General features: G+C 37.1%; 1 protein-coding gene across 1 annotated transcript in view; it reads left to right on the top strand.

Moving 5' to 3' along the window:
- The window catches only part of slc9a7 (solute carrier family 9 member 7), a 226,174-nt gene that overhangs the window by 127,563 nt on the left and 74,195 nt on the right, over positions 1-24,416 (top strand). Inside the window, 7 exon segments of the mRNA XM_051927093.1 lie at positions 7,506-7,611; positions 7,991-8,137; positions 9,656-9,756; positions 13,260-13,348; positions 15,003-15,116; positions 18,581-18,692; positions 18,942-19,095. Of these exon segments, the coding sequence (XP_051783053.1) occupies positions 7,506-7,611; positions 7,991-8,137; positions 9,656-9,756; positions 13,260-13,348; positions 15,003-15,116; positions 18,581-18,692; positions 18,942-19,095 (823 nt within the window).

The following is a 24,416-nucleotide window of genomic DNA, read 5'->3' on the forward strand; positions in this document are numbered from 1 at the left end:
TAACCCTACCCCACCACCCTCCCACCCAAAATTGCAGAATTGTTAAAAATGTTCCTCTTTTTTGTAAGTAGCAGTGCGGACACGTTTGCATTTCACCTTTTTTTTTTTTTTTTTTTTTAAACATTCAGGACTGACACCATGTCATATTAAATACTTTTCTTCATGATTGGGGTGACTACTTCCCCTGTCATTTCTTCTTAATTGTATATGTACTTTTTTAATATGGTAATTTCACTTCCTTCTTTCATTTTTTAAACATATATAAAGTTTTTTTTTCCTCTTATCTTTTTTTATATTTGATTTTGAAGAGGTGCTACATTTATTTACTTGATATTTCTTTTTGTTTTGTTCATTTGCTAACTTTGAGTTTTAGAAATATGCTAGGAGTATGTATACATTTTTCCCATCCCTCTGTTGTATCCAGTGCCAATATACAGCTGTCCATTTTCCAGGAATGGTTTGAACTTGTTTAACATTTAAGTAAAGGCTAACTTTTATTTTTTTTTGTGTGTGTGAAAAAGCATTTTACTTCATTACATAAGGCTAGTTCTTATTTTACACCTATAGCAGAGAAAATAAGTATTGAACACGTAAGCGTTTTTCTCAGTTAATATATTTCTAGTTTGGCTATTAAAATGAAATTTTCACCAGATGTCGGTAACAACCCAAGTAATCCACACATACAGTCCATAAATTAAGTTTAATTAATAAAGTGGAATGACACACGGAATAAGTATTGAACGCATGAAGAAACTGATGGCATTGGTTCCAGATATATTTCTAAACTTCTGAATGTTCCAGTGAGGACCATTGGGGCCATAATCCGGAAGTGGAAAGAAAATCATTTCACCATAAACCAGACACGACCAGGTGCTCCTCACAAGATTTCTGACAGAGGAGTCAAAAGAATAATCAGAAGAGTTGTGCAAGAGTGGAGAGCTTCAGAAAGACCTAGAATTAGCAGGTACGGTTGTTTCAAAGAAAACAATAAGTAATGCACTTAACCGGCATGGCCTCTATGCGCACTCACCGCACAAAACTCCACTGCTGAAGAAAAAGCCTATTGAAGCTAGTTTGCTGCACAACATTTGGACAAGCCAATGAAATACTGGGAAAATATAGTCTGGTCAGATGAGACCAAAATTGAACTCTTTGGATGTCATTGCAAACAACATGTTGGGAGGAGAAATGGCACTGCACATTTCAACATATGGCATTGGCAGACTTCATATAATTGAAGGAAGGGTAAATGGAGAAATGTACCGGGAAATTCTTGATAAGTATGTGCTGCCATCTACCAGGATGTTGAAGGTGATCCCAAACACACAGCCAAAGAAACTGAATTGGTTTCAGAGACATAAAATAAAGCTGCTAGAATGGCCCAGTCAATCACCCGACTTGAATCCAATTGAAAATCTATGGAATGAACTGAAGATCAGAGTTCATAGTAGAGGCCCCGGGAACCTGAAGACAGTTTGTGTGGAAGAATGGGCCAAAATCACACCTGAGCAATGCATGTGACTAGTGTTTCCATATAGGAGGCGTCTTGAAGCTGTCATTACCAACAAAAGCTTTTCTACTATGTATTAAATTTCAGTGAGCGTGTTCAATATGCAGTGCCGGATTAACCAATAGGCACATGTAGCATATGGTACGGTCCCCGCAATTTCGGGGGCCCCCAAATGGTGCACCCAATATTTAATGAAAAAGTGTAGCATTGAAAAACTGGTCTTTAAAAATATTATCTTTACGTTTTTAAACTGTAAATTTCTTACACAACAAAACTTTAGGGGCCCAACACATAAAATTCACATAAATATTATAAGATTCTTATTATAATCAAGAGTAAAATAATTATTTAGTACGGTTTGAACTGTTCAGAATCTAAACTTCAGATGATGCAGACCAAAAGGGCCCCCAAATTTGAAATGTGCTACGGGCCCCCAAAGCTCTTAATCCGGCCCTGTCAATATGTATTCCCTGTGTCATTCCACTTTATTACAAAAAAACCTAATTTATGGACTTATTTGTTTTGATTTCTTTGTATGTGTGGATTACTTGGGTTGTTATTGACATCTGGTGAAAATTTCATGTCAATTGCCAATTAGAAATATATTTACTGAGAAAAACGATGCGTTCAATATTTATTTTCCCTACTGTATGTAGATTTGCACTCGTATAATCAAACTAAACGATGTTGGTGAATCTGCAAATTTCAACATGCATAGGCTACAAACCTCACATAAACAAACATAGAATTTTAGGATAGCAAGTATTTGTGGAGGTAGGCAACACATATATGTGGCAAAGAGGAATCCAAATGCTGAAGCAAATGAAAGTATTTCTGAGACCAATTCATATAATTCAAACATGAAAACAAGCAAACTGAAAAGCCTAGTATGAAAGGTCAACGATCTACAGTGGTGTGAAAAACTATTTGCCCCCTTTCTGATTTCTTATTCTTTTGCATGTTTGTCACACAAAATGTTTCTGATCATCAAACACATTTAACCATTAGTCAAATATAACACAAGTAAACACAAAATGCAGTTTTTAAATGATGGTGTTTATTATTTAGGGAGAAAAAAAATCCAAACCTACATGGCCCTGTGTGAAAAAGTAATTGCCCCCTTGTTAAAAAATAACCTAACTGTGGTGTATCACACCCGAGTTCAATTTCCGTAGCCACCCCCAGGCCTGATTACTGCCACACCTGTTTCAATCAAGAAATCACTTAAATAGGAGCTGCCTGACACAGAGAAGTAGACCAAAAGCACCTCAAAAGCTAGACATCATGCCAAGATCCAAAGAAATTCAGGAACAAATGAGAACAGAAGTAATTGAGATCTATCAGTCTGGTAAAGGTTATAAAGCCATTTCTAAAGCTTTGGGACTCCAGCGAACCACAGTGAGAGCCATTATCCACAAATGGCAAAAACATGGAACAGTGGTGAACCTTCCCAGGAGTGGCCGGCCGACCAAAATTACCCCAAGAGCGCAGAGACGACTCATCCGAGAGGTCACAAAAGACCCCAGGACAACGTCTAAAGAACTGCAGGCCTCACTTGCCTCAATTAAGGTCAGTGTTCACGACTCCACCATAAGAAAGAGACTGGGCAAAAACGGCCTGCATGGCAGATTTCCAAGACGCAAACCACTGTTAAGCAAAAAGAACATTAGGGCTCGTCTCAATTTTGCTAAGAAACATCTCAATGATTGCCAAGACTTTTGGGAAAATACCTTGTGGACTGATGAGTCAAAAGTTGAACTTTTTGGAAGGCAAATGTCCCGTTACATCTGGCATAAAAGGAACACAGCATTTCAGGAAAAAAACATCATACCAACAGTAAAATATGGTGGTGGTAGTGTGATGGTCTGGGGTTGTTTTGCTGCTTCAGGACTTGGAAGGCTTGCTGTGATAGATGGAACCATGAATTCTACTGTCTACCAAAAAATCCTGAAGGAGAATGTCCGGCCATCTGTTCGTCAACTCAAGCTGAAGCGATCTTGGGTGCTGCAACAGGACAATGACCCAAAACACACCAGCAAATCCACCTCTGAATGGCTGAAGAAAAACAAAATGAAGACTTTGGAGTGGCCTAGTCAAAGTCCTGACCTGAATCCAATTGAGATGCTATGGCATGACCTTAAAAAGGCGGTTCATGCTAGAAAACCCTCAAATAAAGCTGAATTACAACAATTTTGCAAAGATGAGTGGGCCAAAATTCCTCCAGAGCGCTGTAAAAGACTCATTGCAAGTTATCGCAAACGCTGGATTGCAGTTATTGCTGCTAAGGGTGGCCCAACCAGTTATTAGGTTCAGGGGGCAATTACTTTTTCACACAGGGCCATGTAGATTTGGATTTTTTTTTCTCCCTAAATAATAAAAACCACCATTTACAAACTGCATTTTGTGTTTACTTGTGTTATATTTGACTAATGGTTAAATGTGTTTGATGATCAGAAACATTTTGTGTGACAAACATGCAAAAGAATAAGAAATCAGGAAGGGGGCAAATTTTTCACACCACTGTACTTTTGTGTACCTTTGTGTACACTTCATTTCCACTGAAGTATGCATTAATATCATGGGGGCAGAGCGGTGGCTCTGAGTCTAAGGATCTGCGCTGGTATCCCGAAGGTTGCCGGTTTGAATCCCCGTCACTGCCAAAAGAGATCTTACTCTTTTGGGCCCTTGAGCAAGGCCCTTAACCTTCAATAGCTCCAGGGGGGCTGTACAATGGAGCAATTGATGGTAATACTTTTAAACCCTGTCTATTAAACTAAGCAACATTCCATAATACTCTACAAATTAACAAAAAATATATTTTTATTGCAGAGGTTATATAAATAATATATACAGTTAGGTCCATAAATATTTGGACAGAGACAACTTTTTTCTAATTTTGGTTCTGTACATTACCACAATGAATTTTAAATGAAACAACTCAGATGCAGTTGAAGTGCAGACTTTCAGTTTTAATTCAGTGGGGTGAACAAAACGATTGCATAAAAATGTGAGGCAACTAAAGCATTTTTTGAACACAATCCCTTCATTTCAGGGGCTCAAAAGTAATTGGACAATTGACTCAAAGGCTTTTTCATGGGCAGGTGTGGGCAAATCCATCGTTATGTCATTATCAATTAAGCAGATAAAAGGCCTGTAGTTGATTTGAGGTGTGGTGCTTGCATGTGGAAGATTTTTCTGTGAACAGACAACATGCGGTCAAAGGAGCTCTCCATGCAGGTGAAAGAAGCCATCTTTAAGATGCGAAAACAGAATATATATATTTATATCTTGACACCTTCTGTTATATGTGGTGGTTTTCTTGTACCGATGAGTCAAGAGACACCAGAGCAAAAAAAAATCTGAAGTGGTTTCAATGCATTCAGTAATTCTTAATGAGCGCAAAAATACAATGCTTGTATTGTTGGTTTATTTTAGCAGTAGTTCCCAATCTTTCTCCTTGCCTGGACAACACTGGCTTCATGAAAGCGCTTTTTGAAATTGCAGGATTTTTGAATCAGATATTTTTTATTTGGAATATACACACACTCTCATGCATGAGCATGAGTTCCCCCTGCTATCAGAAAACAAAAAACTCACACTGCACTATTTGCACATTTTATCGCATCTGGTTTAATTCTGGAAAGAGTTACTGAAATAGCATTCTATACCTTAACAGACAAAGTATTTGTTCCCACTGCATTCTGCTCTTCTGGAGTATACCGCTTTTATTCTTTTGACTGCAAAGGAGTTGCCTCTATGATTTGTAAATATATTATTAATAATGCCCTTTTTGTAAGTATGCATTACAACAAAAGCTTTGTTACTCCCATTATAGGTGCACTCCTTTGTTGTACCCCATTTCCACTTAAGAGCCAGCTGTAAATTGGCCAGTTTGAGTATTTATTCTAAGTAAGACCTCCATCAGTTGAAAGCGACCTTGGAAAGGTGTGCTGTAGTGTCCTTTGCTCTTGTTGTTTTTGTTGATGTTGCAGTGTCAATTTGTGACTGATGAAGGCACTTCGGGAGTGGCACTCTTTGTTACAAATGTCATACTTGTGGGCGGTCCCAGCTCTTTCTGTGAAGCAGCATTGCTTTCTGTGGGCTCATTTGTCCACTGCAGCTTTCTGGAGTGTTTCTTCTCCGGACTTGAGTGAATAAGATGCCTCACCTCTTTAAACGATTGGCTGCAAGGTCTTCCCAGGACTCTTGCTGATGCCCAGGGTCTTCATATCCTGCTTGCATATGTGCCTATAGTGCAGCTGTCAGTGGCATGCTGTTTTCTTGCCTGATGCCAGCCAGCCGTAGAGGATGCTTTTGGGGATGTGACCGTTACCCAGACTGTATACCCTGCTCAGACAATGTAAGCCAGCATAGAATAGAACTTCAGTGTTGCTCACTTTGTCCTCTCAGAATATGCCCAGGATGTGGTGTAGGCATTGCAGGTGGAAGGTGTAAGTTGTTTCTCCTGCATGGCATATATTATCCAGCTCTCGCCACCATACAGTGTGTGATGATCACACAAGCGATGTAGATAGACATCTTGGTCTTGATTGTCACTTTGGTGTTCTCCCAGAAGCTTGTAGTGAGGTGGGCAAGAGCTGTTGCACCCTTCCCAGTGCATTTATTGATTTAATCATCCAGGGAGAGGTTGTCACTGATGGTGAAGCCCAGGTAGATAAACTGGTTAGTGACCTTCAGTGACTGGTGGTGCCTCAACATCCAGCCCCATCACATTGGTCTTTTTAAGGCTGATGGTCAGACTAAAGTCCTTACAGGCCTGGACAAACTGATCCATTAGGATCTGGAAGTCCTGCTCTGAGTGGGTTCTGAATGCTGCTTTGTCAGCAAATAGCATGTCTCTGAAAATGGACGAGCACTTTGGTTTTGGCTCTAAGGCAGGCTAGGTTGAACAACCTCTGATCTGGTGTGAAGTTATATCTTTTCCGTTACGGAACCAAAGGTGTGCTTCAGCAGCACCGCAAAGAAGATTCCGAATAGTGTTGGAGCAAGCCTTGCTTCACTCCATCGCAGATCTCATAGGGCTCAGAGGTAATTCTGTCATACTGCACTGATTGATTGATTCATTGATTTTATTCCCAACTCCAATGCTGATCATATACTCATTGAACAAACATCTCTTATTACCATACATGGGTTTGCAACTACTTCACAGTGCAGTACAGTGTATGTTTACATTATAAACATTAAATATCAAGTGTGTGGTAGGAACCAAAATATATATTGTCTGATTAGGCTGTCACCTACAGGGACTCTAAATTAGTTCAAACAGGTTTGTAACAGATTAAATAAATGTTTTCGTAGTACAAGTTTTGAGTTTAGAACCATCACTTTGACTTGGGCATCCCCAATACAGTATCAGCTGTGGGATGGAAGGTACAGATTTGTATTCCACGTTCTCTAATTTTTAACAACTTAAATGAAACAAACCTTGAATAAAAAGAATAAATACAAATATTTTATGTTTGTAGTTACATTAAAAATGTAATTCTTTTTTTTTTAAATAGGTTTGCCTTAAAGGTATCTTAAAATGTAAAAGTGAACTTCCAGGCTCATTCTTTCACAGTGTAGTAAAAACTGCCTCAGGGGATTTTATTTGCCTGTGGCCTTGGGCAGTTCAGTGGTTCCCCCAGACCTCCCTTCCTTCACTCCAGCCAGAAACCATAGGAAATAGAACAAACTTCAGTTTAATAGTTATTTTCTATCATACTTTTTATTGTATTATGTTTATATTCTATTGTCTTATATTGCACTTTGTGCCTCCATCTGTGCATTTTATGTTTCTATATTTTTTGATTTGGTGTAGTGAGCATTTGAATTTTCCCTTGGGAATTAATAAAGCATAGCTGATCTAATTTTCATTAATGCATACTGTTTAGTTAAATATGGAGAAAGTCATGTGCATCACTTTTTGGCCTAGACATACAAATCTGTATAAGGTGCATAGATTTGCAGATTATTTCTTCTCTTTTTTCAGTAACAGTGCTGGCCATATTTAATGAACTTCACGCTGATGTTGATCTCTATGCTCTACTGTTTGGAGAAAGCGTTTTGAATGATGCTGTTGCAATTGTGCTCTCTTCGTAAGTATTTTTATTTTTTATTTTTTTCTTGGCAAAGGGTATCATTGCAGCAATAATGTGAAATCGAGATTGAACAGTAGATGGCCCACTAGTAGTTTATGTCATGTTTGTAACTGTATTCCTAGTTTTCTTCATAAGGATGCTGAAAAGTGGTCTACTGCTTCCCCCTGCTGGTTAGAATTTTCAAGGACAGTTATTATCAGAACAGCAGAAACCATGCACTATGTTATGTCCTGTTAATCTCATTTATTTATGTTTCTTTTGGAGACTGTATAAACATTTTAAGAATCCTGTGTGATTACTAAGGTCTAAACTGATGTGTTGCAATATGCATTATTGAGCTATGCATTTTGTCTTTTTATTTATTTATTTTTTTAAGATCGATTGTGGCCTATCAGCCTACAGGAGAAAACAGCCATTCATTTGATGCTGCAGCATTCTTTAAGTCAGTAGGAGTGTTTCTGGGTATATTCAGCGGCTCTTTTGCAATGGGAGCTGTCACTGGAGTGGTCACGGCACTTATATCCTTTTAACTCCCCTGCTCATTTTTTGTAGTTGACAGTACTGTCTAACAGACAAATCTTTCTTAACCTTTCATCATATTTTACATTCACCTAAATGACACAGATAACTACGGGCACAGACTCCTTCTTACGCTTTGCGTTTTGAGTAGTGAGCTGCTATTAATATTATTGCTATAATATAATAAAAACTTACATATATAGACTGCTTCTGCAATTTGTGAAATGAAACTTTAGTTATTTTGATTCTGTCTTATAAGTCTGTCGTTTTAATTTCATATATATCTTAAACATGCTAACAAATTGATACTGAAAGACATACAACATACTCAGTCCATGTTTTCATTTTTTTCTTCCTTGTTGAAGCATTTTATTCTTTAAGTTACATAAGCTGTTTTTTTCTGACTCATACCTGTCAGTCAATTAGTTAAAATTTTTGTGTAGCACAGTTTCATAGAGCACACTTTCATGAGATGCAACACACTGCACTCAAGAAGATATTTTAAACAAAATGATCTCAAAGTGTAATGTAAATTAATTTAATGTAAAAAAGGCATTGGAATGTAACAAAAAAGAAAAAACACTTTCAGGAGTGAAAGTAACTCTGGTAATGCATATTTTTTGTAATTTTAAACTCTAGCACTGTTTGAGTTGCCTGTTATTTAATATTTGCTGTGTAAATTATGTCCAGTGCGTTGTATTTCCAAACACTGGTGCAATTCTTGAATCTACCTTTAGTGTTTATTCCTAGTATTGTGCTGTTCAGTTGTTAATTTTGATATTATTTAGTTTGTGAGCCCTGTAAAGTGTTACGTGATTGAGCATGCTTTTAACAGTACTGTATAAAATATTTATTGATTAATAGGAGTAGGTTAATAAGAAAAGTTATGGAATAGTCCATTAAAATTGTATTGTTCAGTAGGTTCTTAAGTTTTAAAGTAAATTCAGGTATAATCAATAAAAATCTTAAGAGAGAAAAGCTAGAAAGTTAGCATTGCTTTAACCTTACAGAGAAATACAGAGGGGGGAATCCACAGATGGGGAGCTACAAAGTTAAATGTGCATTTATAGAGTTGTACCCCAAAGCTTTGGCATAGGAGGCCAGCATCAGGATATCTCAAATTGCCTGCAGGCTAATATGGGGCAAACAGTGATGACAGATAGCCTGGGTTATTACAACAAATAAAAGCTAGAAATAAGAGTTTTAAAATAATGTGATATCAAATAAAAAGCCAGTAGTCAAGCCTTCAGGGGGAAGCATTATTCATTGTACCTGATCTGAGTCAGGACTCTGCACATATTACTTTGGAAATGTTGTAGTTAATTTTAAAAAAAATACTCTATCCAAAAATGTTTTTTTTTTTTTTTTTGTCTTTACTTACCTCAAACTATTGGTTGTGATAGTGGAGAAAAATCACATTTCTTGATGAACAGAGTTCATAATAGTTATGTTTTCCTTATTTAGACTTTTTCTGTTTCAAACCAGCCTCCTATATTGTTCCTTAATCACTAATTTACGTAACGAAGTTCACAAAGTTGCACTGCTTTCCACTCCTGGAGACCGCCTTATTCTTTTTAATGTCCTGGAGTACGTTCTTGTTAGCTGAGGCCTGTGGCTTTACAGGTAAGGATTTTGAAAATCTTGCAAAACACAGGTTTACATTTATTTAGTATGCTGTATGTAGTCATTGTTTTTAATTGCTAGAATGTTATTGGATGCATGATAATTGTCTTTTATATATTAATTTTGTTCTCTGTATGTAGAATTAATAATGTCCAAAAATTCCCATGTGTTCTGTTATTTCATATGTTAATACCAGATGATTCCTACCATGGTATAATAATCAAGCGCAAGCATTTAAACCAACTGTGTGCTTGAGTTTTGCTTTGTAAATTGACTAATGCATACACGTGTTAATAAACTTAATCAAGGGTCATCCAATGCACATTTTTACTGCCATCTCCTTGACAGAATGAGGACACTGTCTTGAAATGAGATTATTTAAAACATATTGAGACTAAAAATTAGTTACCATTAGATAAATGAAAATGCTTTTACAATAAGTACATTATTTTATGTTAGCCTTGTGATCCTAATAAAACCATTTACTATAATCTGATGAACTGAAAATTGAGAATATCCCTCTAAAATCAGAAAAATGTATTTTTTCTCTTTATGACACCCTTAAAAAAATGAAAACAAATATTTGAATCCACCTGTCTGTGGACATAGTCAAGGTGAAAGAAAATACTTTTGGGAGCATAGAAAAAACTAAATTGCTCATTTTATGTTGCCTCCTTTACTGTGGGAAGTGTTTAGCTTATATTGATCAGACCCCAAACTGTTTCTCTGCTTAACCTCAGCAACCATCTCCAGCTCCTTTTGGGAGATTAGCAGATGCTTGCATGCTAGGCAAGTGACCACTTATCCAGTATTCCTGTTGTCCCCTCTTTGGGAAGAGTATTGGCCTCATTAAATGCCCAGACCACCTCAACTGACTCCTTTTGATATGGAGAAATCGTCAATCTAATCTGTGTTTATCTTGTACTTTAACTCCTCATCCTGCTGTAGAATAGATAATACTGCAAGGTCAATAACTCTGTGCAAAAGCAAATTTCAGCAACTTGCCAGTGTGATCTTGTTTTTCTGTTACTAGCCAGAATTTGTGATCATTGCTGAAGATTATTGATCAAATAATTTGAGATGTTTATTATAGGACATGCCACTCCTTTCTTCACTACCATTTTCTATAATAGCCATGGTGGTCATTGTGCTGATCTTTTTCGTCAAGATAATGATAGACTCTGCTGTCAATAGTGAAAAATAAAACCTGTGGAGTTATTGTTTCATCTGACCTGCAAAAGGCACTATCTTTTTCTGGGAGAGAATCATAGGTTTAGATTTGGAGGTGCCAGTACTCACCCCAACTTTCTCACTCTCTGTAGCAAACACTTCTAATCTACAGTATCACATGGAGACTGAGAAGTGTGCTTCCTCAGTAAAACATTCCCTTGTCTCCACTTTGAAAAGTGTGACAAATGCCGTAGTCTGATATCCTTAAGGCACTGTCTCAGATGTCTATGTAACATTAAAGAGGCATTTTAGTTGAAATACTTTCAGAATTTTTGGATGGATCTCATCCATCCCTAAAAGCTTGCCACTGCAGAGCTTTTAAACCACATCTCTGAACCCAGCCTTTGAAATGTATTCAATCCCATCAGATGTTGCCGATACTGCCTTCACTGAGTAATTTATCAAAGTTATCCCGAAGCCTTTCAGTGATATACTTTGTCAAGCTCAACAGTTCCCTTTCTGAGAACATTCTGGACAGTGTCCATCTGCTTTATTCGAATTGTCAAAATTGTTTGGCCAGAACCTGTTTAGGCCACCTAAAAGTCATTCTTTGTGACCTCAACAAACTTTCTATGTACAGATTTTTGATACTGCCCTTGCTGTAGCTACCATCGTCTTGGCCTGCTAGTACAATACCTCTGAACTGGATCCAGGTGCCTTACTGCTTATGTTGCACAGCCTTTCTTTAACTTGATAGCTTACTTCACCACCAGTGGCCACAAATAGGTCTGTCTGTTGACCACTGTCTTGACCAACCTATCTTCTAGTTCTGGCAGAGCACCAATGATAATGATACAGTACTTCCTTTTTAAGGTGATGATTCAGTGTTGCTTTGATCAAGTCAAACTCTGTCCTGCTTGCAGTTTTCTTTGAAGTTGTGTGCATTTGTGTGTTAACCAAACCATTGAGGTTCATCTCAAGAAACTCATTCCAAATCGCACAGATATAAACCCACCTTCTTCAGAGGACATTATTTGTAGTAGAGGAAACATGCAAAAAAAGACATGTGCTTCAAAGAAATTTCCATATAGGTATGGATTATTTTACTGTCGTTTTTATTTAATAGAAAATTATCTGAGCAGAACATACCTGTTTTTTTCATTTTCCTGCAACAGATTCTAGAACTTCTTGGCTTATTTCTAGTCTTCCCCAACCCAGTTTGCATTGTGGGGTCCTCTTCGTGCTCAGTACATCCTAAGTGAGAGGTGTCCAGGTGCTGAACTCTGAAAGAACCCTAATGATATCATCTTGCTTCCTTTCCTTTTTTTTTAGCCTCTGAAAAATGAGGTTCTCTCCATTTGCAGAGCTCCTCACTCTGTCATAGAGGGTAAGATCAATATCTCTGTAGAGACATCTTATTTCTGACCTTTTGATCATTAACCATAATTTTTGACCATAGGTAGAGAGGGGCCAAAATTCTGGCTGATAAAAAGACACATTTTATCATTGTCTACCCTTAGTTGTACTGATCAGTCTTATTATTACCTTCATGCCTTCGCCCATGAATATAACTTAACTGTACTTTAATCTCCTTGTCTAGTAGCAGGTATTTCAATGCCCCCTGAATAAAACAACCAAAAGGGAACCATCATCTCACATGTGCAATGGCTGAACTTCATTTTAACATTAATTGGGGGGGGGGGGGGGGGGGGGTTCCATTCATGTGGTAAGAAGAGGAACATGATTTACAAATGGGAGCTATGCCACTCAAAATTCTTAGATGAGATATTCTGCCACCCTTTTAAAAGAGAACTGCATACTTACAGAACATGATTAATTAAGAGGACTATGAAAACAGTAAAATTGGAATATTTGTGTTATACATGTATGATGCATTTTTCAAGTCTGAAATATACTTAAAATCATTGTAAACTTTCAGTGCCTAATGCCACTTCTTGGCACACATTTCCCAGGCATTTTAAGTAGTATTGTTTGTTTTGGCCATGCCTGTTGGACACAGGCTGCAAAAGTAAAACAAATTTATTTTAAAATGAGGAACAATTGGTTTCTACCATATGGTGTATGTATGGCTGATTACTCAAGTGGTATTTGGGTTAAAGAAATTATCTATTATTTAAGAATGACTATTGCTTTTGGGGATCTGAGAGATTGGTAAGTTTGTTGTATTCAAATTGTTGTATTGAGGCTTCTTTCCATATTTGTGTAGATTAGTATGTAGAATTGAGAGTATGTTGTTTACATTTGTTTTAGAAGTTTGTATTTGCTTATTTGCCTTTGTCTCAACCATTGCACATCTCTATGTTCCTGTTCAGGGGTAGTGTCCGTGTTGTTCTGTGGCATCACTCAGGCCCATTATACATACAACAACTTGTCTCCTGAATCTACCAACAGAACTAAGCAGGTAGGATGTTGATATTTTTTCTCTTCTATATTTTGCACCAGTGTGTTTAGGAAAATGTGCACATTTGTGAAAATATATAAATATATACATTTTAGAAAGGCTAGCTTTGATTGCCCTGACAAACATTAGAGTGCAGCTTAAATCTTTTTTTTACAAACTCCACTATCTATTAAAACAGAGAGCTAAACAATTCAAATAAGCTGTAAATGAACAGTTAATGGTAAAATTTCACCTTTAACCGAAGCCTTGAATGGTTCCAGGCAAGTTAAATATTTTCAGTAAAGTCAAAATGTTGTTTTCTTTAATGTAAATAATTATCCATCAGTTATACTTTCATAAATATATGCCAGTTTAACACTGCTTCAATTCTGTGTCTGCATCAAAACAGTGCAATGGTTTTGAGATGCCACAGTTTTATTGTCATTGTGGTTTACACATATTTTAAAGGCTGAATGATTTAATGACTTGTGACATTCCAAAGCATTCATATCGGGAAAATGCACTTACCTTTGACTAGGTTACAGGCTGCTGATTAAAAGTCATTAGGGGAGCAAAAGAGTGTTAAAAAATAAAAACCTGAAAAATTATATATTTATATACAGTATATTCTTTTCATCCTTATTCTCTCAGTAGTTAAAGGAACAATTAATAAGAATCAATCCAAATATACAATAAATTAAAAAAAAGTTATGGAGGTAGATTTATAAGTCCATACCATTCATTGTAGAGTAAAAACAGTTTGCATTTCATAGCAAAATGGAGTGCATACATGTCATATAGATTTGACTAAGTTTAGCCAATTGGTTTACATTTAGCACATCGTGGCTCATTCTACTTGTAGGTAAAAATAGATTCTGTGGTCAGTGGTCTTGGCTTTAGTGTTGCATAGCTGCTGTTCTCAGCAGCTGTAAGTACAGAAGTATTTAATCAAAGGCACGTTACATTATCATAGTTTTCTGTTGTTACAAACTTCTGAGTGGCTGTTCTGTCCCTTTATTTTTTAACGTGCTACAAATTGAGACTGCCAGTCAAATCACTTTTAGAGGTATCTACTTAATAAACATTAATTTGCTTTTGAGGTATTTCAGAAAGTGGGTGCACTTTTATGCCTTTTTCTTCATGGCACATATAATAGATAACCTTGAAAGGCATCATGTTAGTTTCGACTGACTACCAGGATGACATGTAATGTTGGTATGCCCAAGTCCTCTGAGATCTGCAACTCAATCATTTCAAAACGACCAACAGTTTCCACTGATGCTTCGTCAATGCTGTTGAATTTGTGCTCAGTATGCATTGTATGAGGTACACAGTTTCTTTTGTTTTGAGGACATTGAAGGTTTTTCTGTTCCTACAGCTTTGTCTGACCTTACTGTTTGCTTCTGATTTGTATAAAGATTATCTACTTCAAATAATGTTTCAGTTCATGTATAGCAGCAAAAGAAAAGGTACAAGTGAATATCAAATTTATTTTTATCCACCAGGGTTGAATATGGCCTCTGACTGTTTTGTTTCCCAGCCTGGACATATTAAACTTAAATGCTAATATAAATAAAGCTGTTGAATCCCATTAACTTTTTAAACATTTTTAGCTCAAAAACATATACTGTGAATTTTTTCATGTTCATTAATTAAATGGTTGTTTCTGCCTCAGCTGTTTGAAGTTCTTCATTTTCTGGCTGAGAATTTCATCTTCTCCTACATGGGCCTGGCACTCTTCACCTTCCAGAACCATATTTTTAGCCCCATCTTTATTGTGGGTGCCTTTGTATCCTTTTTTCAGTTTGTGGTTGTCGTAGGATGTATGGAGGAGTTCTGTGCTTGCACAGCATTTCTGTTATTTTGCATTATGCAACTCATAACTATTTTAGCTATAAAAAGTAAGTTTATCTATGAGGGTGTTCAGAATATTTCCAGCCTATGATGGTATTTGATACGAGACTCTACTCAGACATGAAGATGTACATAAGAAGGGCAAGCAAATCTTTATTGTTTCTCAATGAATATTTAACTGTATTTTTCCTCTGGAACATCTAAAAATATGTGCTGTTCTACACAGAAATCCATGATATTGTATCATGTTTCCATAGATTATTTGCAAAGCAGTTTAAATGATATTCACGTAAGGCTGTAATTCTCAGTTTTTTGCATGTTGCAGTAACTGTGTAAATGACGTTGTTACTAGACTTTGTTTCCCTGGTACCTAATATAATTAATGGTTATTCAAAATGCCAAAAATATGAAATACAGGATCAGCCAAAATGAAGTACCACATTTCTCAATGTCATTTTGTGAAGTAGAGGCTGCAGAGTGGGTTGGGTTGGGGGTCCTTTGATAGGCGATCCCTTGATGTTTTCAGTCGGCAACATGCCTTGGTCCAGTGCACACCGTGCTTTTTGCTGTCTTTGTGTTTTTCAAACACAACAAATCCATCATCACTACGCAACGCACCTTCCTAACACACTTCAGCATTTCTCCTAACAGTGACGTTCTAAATCGGAAAACAATTCTTCAGTGGGTGGTTAAATTCAGACAGACAATTGGAACAACAGAAAATCTCCAGGCCGTCCTTGGACTGTACGAATGAATGAAAACATCCAAGCTGTAAGGGCATCAATTTTGCAGTCTCCAAGATGTTCAACGAGCAAACATGCTTCTTCCTTAGGCATTTCCAACATATATTTGAGTAGGATTTTGCATGAGGACCTTAATTTCCATCCATACAAAATGATGGTAGCGCAGGGACTCATTGAAAGAGACTGGGAGAGCCGTAGAGAGTTGTGTGAAAACATTCTGCCACCCGTTCATCAAGGTGCCATCGTCCTCTGCAGTGACAAGGCACATTTCCATTTGAATGGTTGTGTAAATAAGCAAAACTTTTGTTATTGGGCTGAAACAAACCCTCTTGAACTTCTTCAGAGACCCCTGCACAGTGAGCATGTTACAGTTAGGTGTGTCGTTGTCGAATTTGGCATTTTAGGCCCTTACTTTTTTGAGGAGGTGGGAGCAACAGTCACTGTCACTTCAGAACGTTACATTGAAATGCTAGACAACATTTTGTGGCCCCAACTGGAAGAAATAAATGTGGTGGATGCCTGGTTTCAACAGGATGGAGCAACAGCTCATATAGCGTGGATCCACGGCAGTTTTGCGGGAGATGTTTCCGGGGAAGCTGATCTCCCTGCACAGCAATGTCAGGTGGTCTTCATGTTCGCCTGATCTCGCACTGTGTGATTTCTTCTTGTGGGGCTATCTCAAGTTGAAGGTATACACACACTGACCTCTAAACCTTGAAGCCCTCAATGACGCTATTCGCCACAAAATCACTGCTGTTCCTCTTGAAATGGCTGAACAAGTTATGCAGGCATTCAGAAATTGTCTCAAAGAGTGTATCACTAATGATGGCCACCACCTTAAAGACATCATTTTTAAAACACAGTGGAAAAAAAATCTTATTTTGTATACCCTTTCTTGTGTCGTAATGAAATTTATTTTATCTTGCAGCATTTTTGTAGAATAAACGTTTGAAATGTGGTCTTTTTGGCTCACCCTGTGCCCCTCTAGATTTGTGAATTTCACATTTGCAGTTTGTTTTTTGCAAGCTGGCCGTAAACAATTAAATGGGAGTACTTTTGGAGCTTGCAAAAAGATTGCAGAAACTTACAGAAGACATGTATGCCAAAAATATATAAAAATTGAAAAGAGTTTGTATTTACATTACATCCCATAAAATACAATATTAGTGTTGTATATTATTAATTAGTATAAGTGTATAATCTAATATTAAGTTTGTTTTGGTTATAAGGGCTGTGGGATCTACACCAGCTACATTCTGTCTTTACTGCTCCCTTAGTTATTTAGTCAATATGAACATCTCCTCCCAGATGGTTCACATTCCATACTCACTCTCGCTTTTCACTGTCTTTCACCTCTACCGGAAACCTGTGTAGAGTTCTAACCTCCCTTCTTAGCTCTTGTCTTTCTCGAGCTCATACTAACTCGCTCACTTCTCATTTTCCTTTCTTCCAATTTCTTTTTCTCCTTTTTTTTTACCTGCCTTTCCTTTTTCTTAAATCCATGCAGGAAACCCCAGCTGATGCTATGCACACAGCACACCACTAAATGGCAGTCAACTCATTAAAGCGAGTGCATGTGTGTGCCAACACTGATTAATCAGTGGGATAAATTTAAAGGGGAAAAAAAAGTAAAAGCAAGTAATAAATTAACCACAGTTTGGCAAGTATTACTTGTGAATTTTCACATTCTGTGGGGGTCTTCTGTCCCAGCCCTCACCAATGCGTAGGGGTGTCTATGTAAATGAATTACTGTTGAAAACTATTAAAATGAGTTAGAAGTTTGGACATTCAATAAAGTGTGTCAAGACCCCTGAGTAAGATTCATAGTAAAATAGATACAAGCACACTGCCACAACTCGGTTGAAGAGGTGGCCTTTCCACCTTACAGGTCTGTGGCTGAAAGTTCAATTCTCAGGCCAGTAACAGTTTGTGGAATTTGCGCTTTCTACCTACATTCAAATTGAGCTTTCTCCATCGTTAAAAAGATGTGCCTATCGGGTAATATTGACTCTTAATTGGCACAGTAAATCAGTTTCCAGGTGTGAACTCTCTGGTGGACTAACATCATAATAGACTTCACAGCCCTGTGTCCTTTTTATTGGAGAAAGGAGGTTTGAAAATGGAATGATTTATTGATGATTGATTTACTTGTTATGTAGAACTATATGTGGAAATGAATTGTTTTGCAGTAATAATTCTCGCCCTTTCTTGTTCACACCACAACCTTTCAAAAGGCAGCCGCTGAATTAAACTGCCTGAAACTTCCTTTAAACATAATCCTTTGAAAACATTTACAGCATGTGATTATGCAACATTAACTCAACAGCGCAACACATTCAACATTTTACAGTAAGATATAATGACAATAAAATTGTATTGAATTGCATTGCATTATTATGTATAATTAAGTACATTCCTAGAACCTTGAACAGTGTCTTATCTGCTCTGTAAACTGGAGTTGATTAGAACTGTGGCAGTTAAATCTGCACATAATTTAAGTTGTTGCAGAATTTATAAATACATCTGGTCGTTACTAAAGGTTGCATCCTGTGTTTTCTTACTGTTGCACTATTTTGCATACAAGGCCTTCCATTTGTTTTCTTTCTTGATTTCTTTAGTAGTTGTTGTTGTTGCTTCTTAACAAGTATTTCACTAGCTTGCTATCTTCATTGGAAGAGCTTGCAATATTTATCCACTGTCTTTTCTATTGAACCTTGGGAGGAGGCACAAGATTGGCTGGAACTTCCAGCACATGATGATGTTTGCAGGTACTTCACTGTCTGGCTTAATTTAATTTGTAAAATTGTAGTCTTAACAACAGAAACATATATTTTCATGGTAGATGATTATGTTACAAATAGTTTAGTTTGTCTCCAACAGGTTATTTCAAAGAAATATATTTTTTTCAATGTGCATGAACAACATAGACAATATAATATTGATAAGCATTTTCCTGTATAAAAAAAAAAGTAATTTGTCGTCTAGCCTCTTTTCTGGTTGCCTTTTTCCACCCCCAGGCTTACGAGGTGCAATGGCTTTTGCCCTGGCGATACGGGACACTGCCACTTATGCTCGTCAGATGATGTTCACGACAACCCTTCTCATTGTCTTCTTCACTGTCTGGGTATTTGGGGGAGGTACAACACCAATGCTTTCATGGCTGCACATCAGGTTGGTAAAAAGCCTTGCAACCAGAGTGTTTTATGATTTACATTTATATTCAGCATAATCAAAAAACAATTTAGTTATGAGTCTAGTATACGTACTTTGTTAGAAATTGCATCAGGAGGAAGAGGGAAATTTATTTAACATTTTACACACAGGGTAAGGTGTGGCATGAAGCGGTAAAACTGTTTATGTACAATATTGACCTCTGCTCAAGTTTCAGACCAGCCTAAATTACATTTTTGTTAGTTTAAATCAGAGCTCAAAAGGAATTTAGTATGCCCCCCTATTTTTTTTCTGAAGAGTATTAATATTCATTGTGTAGTGTTGATCTTTATGGTACTTTTCAATGAAAGGAGTGCACCTTCGTTTTCCTATTGAAAGAATCTGGCAACAGTTTATTGGTTAATAGTGCATAACACTGGAAATGGCTATACTGTTAAATATGTAGAGAGCAGCCAGTTGGTAAGGTAGTGCAGTGGTTAGCACTGCTGCTCTACAGACCCAGGATCTTTGGTTCATATCCTGCACCTGCATGTGAAGTTGGTATATTCTCCAGTATCTGTTTGGGTTTACCTCTGAATGCTTCTTATATTCCTCCCATGTCCCCAAAGACATGCTGATTAGGATAATTGAAAATTCCAAAATGGCCTCTTTGGAAACGAGGGTATGAATGAGGGCATGAGTGGGGACTGCAGTGAACTGACAGCCAGGGCTCTTTCCTGCTTTACTCCCAGTGCTACAAGGATAATCCCCAGCTTTTTGCAGCCCTGAATTGGATTAGTGAGGTTTCAGAATGTTATGTTTTATCAGTCTCCCTTTCACCTACTCTGGCATGATGTCTTCCGTTCTGGCCTCAGCAGTGACACTGCCCATTGCAATAAAAACCATTATAGAGGTGTTCTAACTAGACCAGAACAAAGTATTGTGACTTGAAAATAGAAAGAATTAACAGAACCACAGGTATCATTTATTAATGACAGCCAATGTGTCCATTTCTCCAGAAGAATTAGGGAATGACACCAAATGTTTATTTATGTTCTTCCTTCAAAGGTCTTCATTAAAGGTACAGTCTTAATGGGGCATCTATCTAAAAGATTAGTAAGAAAAGTATACTTTATCTCTTTCATCTGCTATTTGGCAACTTGAACTTTGGTTTATTGCTTTGCTTGACAAAATATTTGTAGCTTTATCTTTTTTGGTAATATTTATTAGCTCCAGTGGTTGTGCATATTTAATATTGTAGTACAAGTGTTAATTTCGTGGTTTACTTATTGTCTGTATCTAGTGTACTTTCAACAATCTGTACTCTACGCTTCACTGACTTGTGCTATAGGTTCCTCTTGGAAGACATTTTCAAATTCCTGTAGTAGAAGTATAATGTGTACCTCAAAAGTAGTGTGCAGTGCTATTCTGCTAGAGCATCTAACTGCATAAGCTGTGTCATGTGTTTTAGTGTGCTTCTTGACATTACCTCATAAATTGTTTTTATTGTTCTGAAAACACCTCATCTGTTACTTCCAGTTGGTTTATCATTTTAAAGTGCTTGAAACGCTACAAGCATGGCATTTGTTCCTTTACATCCCTAGCTTAAGAGTGAAACATTGTATTGAAATACTTTGATTTATGTAGTAGTGATGTGCATTAACTCTCCATTTGGCTTGGTAGTACTGGTTCTGCTTACCAGCAGAACAGTTCTGAAGAAAGTGAAACAACTTAATGTAAACTTGTAAAAATCAGTTACTTTTTTAATGATCTTTTTTATAAACTATCCATTTCATGTGCTAAAGGCTATACAGGTTGAGTACTCGTTATCCAAAATTCTAAAATCTGAAACACACTGGGGGTCTCTTTTATAAACCTTTGCTTGGATTCAAGTGTGAAAATATGTGTACGCCAAAAAACATGAAAATATGCACCATAAAAAAATTAGATTTTATAAAACCTGGCTTGCACACATTTCCATGCAATTTACATTTGACAATTTACTTGGACACACGATTAATGATTCAGGTGCTGGGGATTCTGTGAAGCATCAGCAGCATGAGGGAACAACACATCTGATAGTTTGCGGGGTATTGGAGACCCTTGTGAAGCACTGGGTATCGCTGAGCACAGTGAGAGTGAAAGGGAAGATCTACAAGACTACAGTAATCCCTCCTCGATCGCGGGGGTTACTTTCCAGAACCCCCCGCGAAAGGTGAAAATCCACGAAGTAGAAACCATATGTTTATATGGTTATTTTTATATTGTCATGCTTGGGTCACAGATTTGCACAGAAACCCAGGAGGTTATAGAGAGACAGGAACTTTATTCAAACACTGCAAACAAACATTTGTCTCTTTTTCAAAAGTTTAAACTGTGCTCCATGACAAGACAGAGATGACAGTTCCGTCTCACAATTAAAAGAATGCAAACCTATCTTCCTCTTCAAAGGAGTGCGCATCAGGAGCAGAGAATGAGAGAGAGAATGAGAGAGAGAGAATGAGAGAGAGAGAGAGAGGCAAACAAATCAATAGGGCTGTTTGGCTTTTAATTATGCGAAGCACTGCCGCACAAAGCAGTTGCAAGGAAGGCAGCAGCTCACACCCCCTCCGTCAGGAGCAGAGAATGTCAGAGAGAGAGAGAGAGACAATCAAAAATCAATACGTGCCCTTCGAGCTTTTAAGTATGCGAAGCACCGTGCAGCATGTCACTTCACGAAGCAGCTGCACAGAAGGGAGCAACGTGAAGGTAATCTTTCAGCATTTTTAGACGAATGTCCGTATCATCTAGGTGTGCGAACAGCCCCCCTGCTCACACCCCCTCCATCAGGAGCAGATAATGTCAGAGCGAGAGAGAGAGAGAAAAGTAAAAATCAATACGTGCTGTTTGATCTTTTAAGTATGCGAAGCACCGTGCAGGAAGCATATCGCTTGATAAAGCAGCCATATGTAAGCCCAGCAAAGAAGAGAGCAATGTGAAGGTAATCTTTCAGCATTTTTTGAGGAGCGGCCGTATCCTCTTGGGGTGCGAAGAGCCCCCGTGCTCACAATATATTTGAGGAGTTTTATTTAATAGGTAATACGCGCTCTGGTTGGGTAGCTTCTCAGCCATCTGCGAATAGCGTCCCTTGTATGAAATCAACTGGGCAAACCAACTGAGGAAGCATGTACCAGAAATTAAAAGACCCATTGTCCGCAGAAATCCACGAACCAGCAAAAAATCTGCGATATATATTTAAATATGCTTACATATAAAATCTGCGATAGAGTGAAGCCGCGAAAGTCGAAGCACGATATAGCGAGGGATTGCTGTATAGTGAAATCAACTATGTTATATGGGTTGGAGATGGTGGTACTGACCATAAAACAGGAGACAGAGCTGGAAGTGGCAGAGTTAAAGATGTTAAGACTTGCGTTGGGTATGATAAGGATGGATGGGATTAGGAATGAGTACTTTAGAGGGTCAGCTCAGTTTGGACGGTTTGAAGACAAAGCCAAACAGGTGAGATCGTGTTGATTTGGACATGTGCTGAAGAGAGATGCTGGGTATATTGGGAGAAGAATGCTAGGGATGGGGCTGCCAGGCAAAAGGAAAAGAGGAAGGCCTAAAAGGAGGTTTGTGGATGTGGTTTGAGAGGACATACAGGTGGTGGGTGTGACAGAACAAGATGCAGAGGACTAGAGGATATGGAAACAGATTACCTGCTGTGGCCACCCCTAATGGTTGCATCTGAAAGAAGAACAAGAAGAAGAACCCATTAGTGTCAATTGCACCTCATTATTACTTGTTACACTTCCGTGATTACCAAGAAAGTTACTGTACGTACAAACACTTCCCAATAGAATTTGAATAGGTGTATGTATATTTGTATATATCATTTAAAACCATTAGTTCTTGATAAAGTACATTTTGAATAAATGTTGTATTTATTTTCTAAAAATCTATCAGTATCTCAGTCTCTGTTAACCTCTTTATATATGCATTCTTGTTAATATGCATAGAACAGTTGTTTACATATTTTGACAAGTGGCTCATGTTCCATAAATTATATAGATATCAATTTATAAAAATGAAGATTCACCTGTAGTTGTCAACATATTTTTCATAGGTCTTCCCTCTGAGTGCTGTTAGTACTGTAATTATTATTTGATTCAAAGCCATTCAATGAACCGTAAATAGGTTGTTTGTTAATAATTGCACAAATCACATGGCAAAATTGCTTATCACATGATTTGGTCCCTGAAGTCACTTACTCCTTTCATTATAATTATTCTGTTAATATATAGTACATCACATATTTAGTTTAGTACAGCCCAGGTTAAAAAAACTCTTCCATCTTGTGTAAGTAACTTTTATAGTACTTAGGGGTACAATCTGAGTGAAATCAAAGCTAGAATTATTTGTATAAAAGGTTGCTATGAACTAGTGTGAATAAATATCTGAATCCTCAGAGACATTATCATGCACTGCAGGTGTGTGTAAGTTTTAATTGTGGAATCAAATAGCTGGCTTTGGTCCATCATGTATTCGGTTTCTCACTCTTTCCAAATCACCTTTGACCATCTAGGTTCCTTGAATAGAAGCCATTCTCAAGTTTTAGTTGAGTTTATTCCATTTAGGTTGACAGGCTTATTTATGCATATCAGACTACATAAGAAAGATTTAATCAGAATAAAAAAATACATTTCTTTATACAGTGTTACTTTTTTTCTTTTTGTGGCCAAAGTTTATTTCACTCCAAAGCCTAAATGCAGTTATTATATTCAATATTTGCTAGTAATGCTCTATAGGGGAGATCTCTTGGTTCTCATTTTGTAATTTCACAGTCAATCCCAACAAATGCATTCTAATCAGAGTCCAATTTAATTTAGTATGACAGCTATATTCTGTTTTCACATTAATTTGATGTTCAAATTCAACTTTATTATATGTACATAGTACATTGAAGGTTTTGTTGGAATGTCTCTCATAGACTAGTAAAAATAGGACAATACAAACAAGAGACAATGAATAAAAACAGTCAATACAACATCATTTATTAAAATCTACAGCTATGTATCTTGTCCAGTCATTTCTTAAACTGATCAGGACTTTTGCAACAACAGTATTATTGGGTCATTTTTTCCAGAAAATAATCCCTCAATGAATAAAGAAGTATTTTCTGTTATTTTTCTGCTATAAATATATCTATTTTGAGTACACAAACGTAGTGTGATTTGTCTATTTAGTTTATAGCTATAAATTTAGTTTATATTTATAAATGTATAAATTTTGGACAATACTATTATTGAAGTTCAGTTGTTTTTGTTCATAAACGGTGGCAACAAAATTTTTTATGCAGG

Source organism: Erpetoichthys calabaricus, chromosome 4 (genome assembly GCF_900747795.2).
Source record: "Erpetoichthys calabaricus chromosome 4, fErpCal1.3, whole genome shotgun sequence".
In the NCBI taxonomy this organism is placed as follows: domain Eukaryota; kingdom Metazoa; phylum Chordata; class Cladistia; order Polypteriformes; family Polypteridae; genus Erpetoichthys; species Erpetoichthys calabaricus.